The 7,278-nt window shown below is 36.3% G+C and overlaps 1 protein-coding gene across 1 annotated transcript; it reads right to left on the bottom strand.

The window, feature by feature from the left end:
* Positions 1-241: 241 nt before the first annotated feature.
* Positions 242-5,658, bottom strand: LOC130868507 (RNA-binding protein with multiple splicing-like). Its single transcript, XM_057760702.1, has 2 exons — positions 5,553-5,658; positions 242-828 (listed from the first exon to the last, which is right to left on the bottom strand). Exons 1-2 carry the CDS (start codon positions 5,656-5,658, stop codon positions 404-406), a joined length of 531 nt encoding a protein of 176 aa, XP_057616685.1. The 3' UTR covers positions 242-403.
* Between the last annotated feature and the right edge of the window lie 1,620 nt (positions 5,659-7,278).

The following is a 7,278-nucleotide window of genomic DNA, read 5'->3' as shown; positions in this document are numbered from 1 at the left end:
AAAAGTGATCTAACCTAGTGAAGAACTTCTCCCTCCATTCATAAATGCCTGCTAGAAAATACTAGTCGTCTTGGCTTTACTGTTGTCTGTGTTCCACCTGAGTATGTCTCCAAACTGTACAGAAACGTCAGACCATGCATTCACAAATAACACGTATCTCTTAAAATTATACAGTGTAAAAGAGTAAAACACATTTTATTATATATTTTTTTTCTTTGAGGAAAACCGATGTGTGATAAAGGCTGTAGCAAAGTCTTGAAGAGATCAAAACTGGGCAAGGCGTTTTCAAACCAGCAAAGCTCCAGTTCTGCAGAACAGCTGGATGACAGTCGCCACCAGTGAAGATCGCATTAATACCCACAAGACAGATTGCAGCCGCCATCACACACCCGAGACACAGCCTTCAGCAGAACTGTCGGGACTTCCAACCCTGAGAAGTAGCCTCGGAGGGAGGGAGCCAGAGCATCTGGGCATGCAGTGAGGCGGGATAGGTGAAAGCAGCAGGAGGAGGCAGAGCAGGCGCTAACTCTGCTGGGTACAGAGGGTATGGGGCCCACACTTCAGGGCTACTGGGGTAAAGTGCAGGCACTGTGAGCTCATATGGCTCTCTGGCAATGAACTGAGGTACAGTGTTGGGCAATGGAGTACTGGGGTTCAGAGTCCCTACGAGCTTGTTCTTGGCCATCTTCGTGTTTGCCTTAGCAAACTCTAGTCGTAGTGTTTGCGGGATTTCAGAATCGAAGCGGATGCTGTTCAAAGCATTCTTTGCAGCCTCTGCTTCTGAGCGACTGTCAAAACTGACAAAACCTACAGGCTCAGCTTCTTCATCTTTTAAAATGCAAAGAGAGGGATGGCTCAGCCGTTAAAGGCTAGGCTCACAACCAAAAATATAAAATGCAAAGAGAAACCAAATCACCCTTTGGTTCACTGTTTAGATGTGAATTTGATAAGAGAACCCTCATAGCCCTTGAATGGTCTGAAGAGCAGGTAGAGCTCCCGGGGTTTGATGTCCAAGGGCAGACCACTGACAAATAGGGTCCGGTCAAAAGTCTCTCGGGAAAGTCCTTAAAAAGTTATGCAATGGGAGGCACGAGGACACGTGTGGACACAGCCCCGCGCCCGCGGGACGCCGCGTCCCTTCCTATACTTTATTTTAAATGGGTTATTTATGTTTCTGTTTTTTGTTTTTATTTTTGGAAGGGAAGTTCTTTACATATTTTGGCTACTAACACTATTTTGAATGTGGAGTTGGTAAAAAATCTTTTCCCATTATGTAGACTGCCATTTTGTCCTATTGAATGTGTCTTTTGCCTTACAGAAGTTTTTCAGTTTCATGACTTCCTATTTGCTAATTTTTGACCTTAGTGCCTTTGCTGCTGCTGTTCTGTTCAGCAAGTCGTCTCCTGTGCCAATGAGTTCAAGGATATTCTCCAATTTTTCTCTAGTCTTTGTTGCACTTTTAGTTCAGTTATGTGCAGGGTGACACATACGAATTTATTTTGAGTCATCTACATGCAATCATCCAGTTTGACTAACACCATTTGTTGAAGATGCTGATTTTTTTCTGGTGTGTACTAATGGATTATTTAAGAAAATTCAGGTGCCCATATATATCTGAATTTATGTCTGTGTTTTCGATTATATTTCATTGATTGATGGTCTGTTTTTGTGTCCAAACAATTCTGCTTTTATTACTATATCTCCATACAATTTGAACTTGGGAATGGAGGTACCTCCAATAGGTTTTTTTTTTTTTCATTATTATTCAGGATTGTTTTAGCCATCCTGGGTTTTTATTTTATTTATTTATTTATTTATTTATTTATTTATTTATTTATTGGTGTGTGTGTGTGTGTTCCTTTAAGAAGCTAAAATTATCTTTTCAAGATCTGAGAACTGTGTTGAAATTCTAAGGGGGATTGCATTGAATCTGTTGCTTTTGGTAGGATGGCCATTTTTATTATGTTAATCTTGCCAATTCGTGAACATGGGAAATATTTTTATTTCCTGGTACATTTGTCAGTGTGTCCATCTATTTTAATGAATGTGTCTATCAGCTGTAGGTATTTCCAGGCAGAATTTGTAATGTCACTTATATATACTATCATATCATCTGTAAATAAAGATACTTTGATTTCTTCCTTTCTAATTTGTATCCCCTTGATCTCTTTGAGTTTTCTTATTACTCTAGTAAGACTTCAGATACTATCTTGAATAAATATGTTTAGAGTAGACAACCTTGTCTTTTTCCTGATTTTATTGGAATTACTTTGTGTTTCTCTCCATCTACCTTCATGTCAAATATGTGCTTGGTGTAAACTGCCTTTATTATGTTGAGTTGTGACCCATGTATCCCTAATCTCTTCAAAGCATTTTTTATTCTCTCATACAATAATCCCTAAGGCAGTTTCCCCTCCTTTCCCTCCTCTCAGTCTCTCCCCAACTCCATTCTCCCCAGATCCTACTCCTCTTCCCTTTCCCTTCAGAAAAGAACAAACATCCCAGGGATATCAAAACCAAATATGGCATATAATAAGAATAGGTACAAACTCTCATATTAAGGTTAGATGAGACAGCCCAGTAAGAGAAAAAATATCTGAAGAGAAAGCAAAAGAGTCAGAGAGATACCCACACCCACACTTTTATGACTTCAACTAAAACACAAATATAACAACATAGCATAAAAGCCAAGGGAAGACCCATTCAAGCTCCATGGTTGCCCCTTCCATCTTTGTATGCCCCAGTCAGTCCTGTTTATTTGACTCTATAAAGGTGTGTTTAATCTGGTGTCCTTAACCCCTGTGGTTCCTATAACTCTTCCTTTCTTATGCAGTGTTCCTGGATCTCCAAGGGGAGAGTCCTGATGAAGATCCCTGATATGGGCTCCCTCTGATTAATGTTTAACTGTGGGTCTCTGCATCTGCTCCCATCAGATTCTGAAGGAAGCCTCTCTGGTGACGATTGGGCTAGGCACTGAACTATGACTATATATAGAAGAACAGTATTAAGAATCATTTTGTTGATTTTTTCTATCTTAGGTCTCTGAGCTAAGCAGCCTCCAGATCCTGGTCATCCAGAAAGTGTTGGGTCAGAGCTTATTCTCATAGTTTGGGTCTCAAATTAGATTAGTTGTTGACTGACCAATCCACCAAGTTCTGCACCTCCATTGCCCTAGCACATTTAGCAGATAGGATAGATTGTAGGTCGAAAGTTTTGTGGCTAGATTGTTATCCTAGTCCCAGCAGTGAAAGCTTTGTGTGCCTACAGAAGATTGCTCCTTCAAGCTCCATACCCGCCTTTACTAGATGTCTTCCCTAAGGTACCCCTTGTAGAATCCTGGAAAATTTTACTGTATTAGGTTTCCACATAACCCAATAAATGCCCTCCAATTCTAATCATCTCTCCCCATATTCTATCCCACCATCTTCCCCTACCCTATATCCCCTGTTCCTATTCCCACCTACCCACAGTCCACCTGAAAATATCTATTCTATTTTCCCTATCCAGGGGATATCCTTGTATCCCACTTAGAGCCCTCCTTGACTTTTAGCCTCTGTGAGGTAGTGGAGTGTATCATGATTATCCTTTACTCACAGCTAATATTAACTTATAAGTGAGTACACATAATTTTGTCTTTCTGGGCCTGGGTTGCCTTGTTCAAGATGATTTTATTCAATTACAACCATTTGCCTACAAATTTCATAGTGTCATTTTTTAACAGTTAATCAATACTCTATTGTGTAAATGTATTACATTGTCTTTATTCATTCTTCAATTTACAGATATCTAGGTTGTTTTACATTTCTGGCTATTAAGAATAGAGTCCCTATGAACACAGTTGAGCAAATATCCTTATGGTAGGGAGGAGCATCGTTTGGTTATATATCCAAGACTTGTATAGCTAGGTTTTTGAAGTAGATCAATTCCCAATTTTCTGAGAAACATAATATTGATTTCCATAGAGGATGTACAAATTTGTACTCCCACCATGAAGGAGTGTTTCCCTTGTTCCACATCCTCATTAGCATAGGCTGTCATTTGTGTCATTGATCTTGATCATTCTAAGAGATGTAAGATTTTCAGAATGTCAGAGTCATTTTGATTTGCATTTCCCTGATGGCTAAGGATGCTGAATATTTCTTTAAGGGTTTCTCAATCATTTGAGATTCTGTACTGACAATTCCTTGTTTAAATCAGTACCCTGATTTTAATTGGATTGTTTAGTCTTTTGATGTCTAGTTTCTTGAGTTCTATAAATATTTTGGCATTTAAACCCTTATTGGATATAGAATTGGTGAAAATAATTTTCCATTCTGTACGTTGTCATTTTGTCCTATTGACAGTGTCCTTAACCTTACAGAAGCTTTTCACTTTTCATGAGGTCTGTTTATTAATTGTTTATTTTAGTACATGCACTATTATTCTGTTCGGAAAGTTGTTTCCTGGGCCAATGTATTCAAGAATATTTCGCACTTTTCCTTCTATCAGGTTCAGTGTATCTGGTATTATGTTTATGTCTTTGATCTACTTTGACATGCGTTTTATGCAGGATGGAAAATATTTTCATTTTCAGTCTCATACATGCAGACATCCAGTTAGATCAACACCATTTGTTTAAGATGCTTTCTTTTTCCCTTGTGTCTTTCTGGCTTCTTTATCAAAAGTCAGGTGTTCATAGATGTGTGGGTTTATATCTGGGTCTTCAGTTCAATACCATTCATCAACTTGTCTGGTTTTATGCCAATATATTATAGTATTCATTAGTATAGTACTTTAGTGCAGCTTGTCACCAGGGATAATGAGACCTCTGGAAGTTCTTTTATTTTACAGGATTGTTTTTGCTACTCTGGGATTCTTTTTCATATGAAGCTGAGTATTGTTCTTTCAGGGTCTATAAAGAATTGTGTTGTAATTTTGATGGGGATTACAATGAATCTGTAGGTTGCTTTTAGTAGGATGGTCATTTTTATTATGTTGATCTTACCAATCCAAGAGCATGGGAATTTATCCCATATCCTGATGTCTTCTTGAATTTCCTTCTTCAAAAATTTTCATTTTTTTTCTTAAATAAATCATTGATTTTCTTTTTTACAGTTGTCCCAAGATATTTTATATTATTTGTGGCTATTGTGAAAGTTGTTGTTTCCCTGATTTCTTTCTCAGTCCATTTGCCATCTGTCTATAATGAGGTCACTAATATTTTTGAGTTAATCTTGTATCCAACCACTTTGTTGAAGGTGTTTATCAGCTGTAGAGGTTTACTGATAGAATTTTTGGGGTTGCTTATTATACTACTGCACCATATGAAAATAATGATACTTTAACTTCTTCCTTTCCAATTTGTATCACCTTAGTCTCCTTCAGTTGTCATATTTATCTAGCTAGAACGTCAAGGACTATATTGAGTATATATGGAGAGAATATAGAGCCAAAACTTGGTCTGTAAGTTTAATGAAATTGCTTTGAGTTTCTCTCAATTTAATTTGGTGTAGGCTATAGGTTTCCTTTTAAATTGCATTTATTATATTGAAGTATATTTCTTGTATCCCTACTGTCTCCAAGACTTTTAATAATGAAGAGATGCTGAAATTTGTCAAGAGCTTTTTCAACATCTAAAGAGATGATCATGTGGGTTATTTTGTCTATTGTGGACGACATTTCTTGATTTTTGTATATTGAGTCATCGCTGAATGTCTGAGAGGAAGCCTACTTGTACATGTTGAATTATCTTTTTGGTATTTTCTTGGATTCAGTGTGGAAGTATGTAATTAGGAATTTTTGATTCTAGTTCATAAAGGAAATTTTTTTGCAAATCTCCTTATTTGTTGTATTTATATATGGTTTAGGTATCAGGGTCAGTTTGTCCTAATAAAATGAAATGAAAAATGGTCCTTATATATCTATTTTTGAAATAAATTTAGGAATATTGAGTATATAGTAGGAGAACATTAACTCTTCCTTGAAGACATGGTAGAATTCTTCACTAAAACATGTTTTTGGCCCTAATAGGTTCTGCTTTGTGGAGTGAGACTTAAATCCATTGGAAAGTATTTTGTTACTTCCATGACATTCATGCCACCATTGTACCAGTGGTTATATCTTGCCAGGCCAACTCTATTAGTAGTTTGCTGTGTTCACAATTGGGTAAGACTGATGATTACTTTTCTCTTCTGGTAGTATATATAGCACTTTCCAGCACTAAGAAAGCTAGATAGGATGAAGATTACAGTTCACTACCAACTTAATTTCACCATGGTCTATAACTCATCCATATTGTGACTTCTTCAGAAAAATAACATTACAGGAAGAAACTACATACCACACCAATATTTATGGGCTTCATATAGAACACTCTACTTAAATTTGTAACTTTAACTTCATACATTAAAAAAATAAAGAATATTTGAGGAAGACATTAAGCTATCAAGCTCTAATCCTTCATTAGTCCACAGAAACACTGAATTAACAGGAATATATTAGAAAATTCCAGTAAATATATAAGTAGCTATATAACCCAAAGCAATATAAAATTATATAATGATGAAATACTGAGAAAATATATTTTACATTCTAAGCAACTGGAATTTTGGCTATACTCACCACTAAATTTAATAACACAACTTCAGGTCACTTAAGAATTCTAACCTACTGCTTACTCAAACTGTTCATATAACCTGCTTTTAGGAAAACTCTGTAGTAATAAAGCTAACTTTCCTTGACTTTCCTATGAAATCAGCTTTTAAAACCTAAGCTAATCATAGGTTTACAGCTAATGCATGGCTGTAATCTTAAATCATGTATTTTTCCATGCCCATGACTCAGATAATACATGCATATCATTTGCTGAAAGCAGCAAACACAGAAGTTGAAAGTAGCTTACTGAAATCTACCATAAATATTGAAAACAGACATTTATGGGTATTGGTTGAGAAACAATGATGTTTCTTTTCTGGGTCAGTGGGGATCTGTAAGAGTCAGTGACGTAATTTCTTGTTGAACTCTATTAAATATTTCTGTAAAGTATCTCCATGTGATGATTTCTATGATTTTCAATAAAATCAGAGTCTAGCCTCTTTTTAGGGACAGATACACACAGTTACATGTTAAACACACAGGAAGAAGACACAAACATTGAAACAGATTCAGAATCACACAACGGATATAGGACATAAGACAAATCTGGACTTTTCTTGGTTAAATAACTTCAAGGAGAAGTGCTTTTATTTCTTTTCTTAGTGACACTATTATTGTCAATTCTGAGTTAAACATTATTGTATA

Source organism: Chionomys nivalis, chromosome X (genome assembly GCF_950005125.1).
Source record: "Chionomys nivalis chromosome X, mChiNiv1.1, whole genome shotgun sequence".
Taxonomy (NCBI): domain Eukaryota; kingdom Metazoa; phylum Chordata; class Mammalia; order Rodentia; family Cricetidae; genus Chionomys; species Chionomys nivalis.
This window is presented reverse-complemented; position numbering and strand designations above follow the sequence as displayed.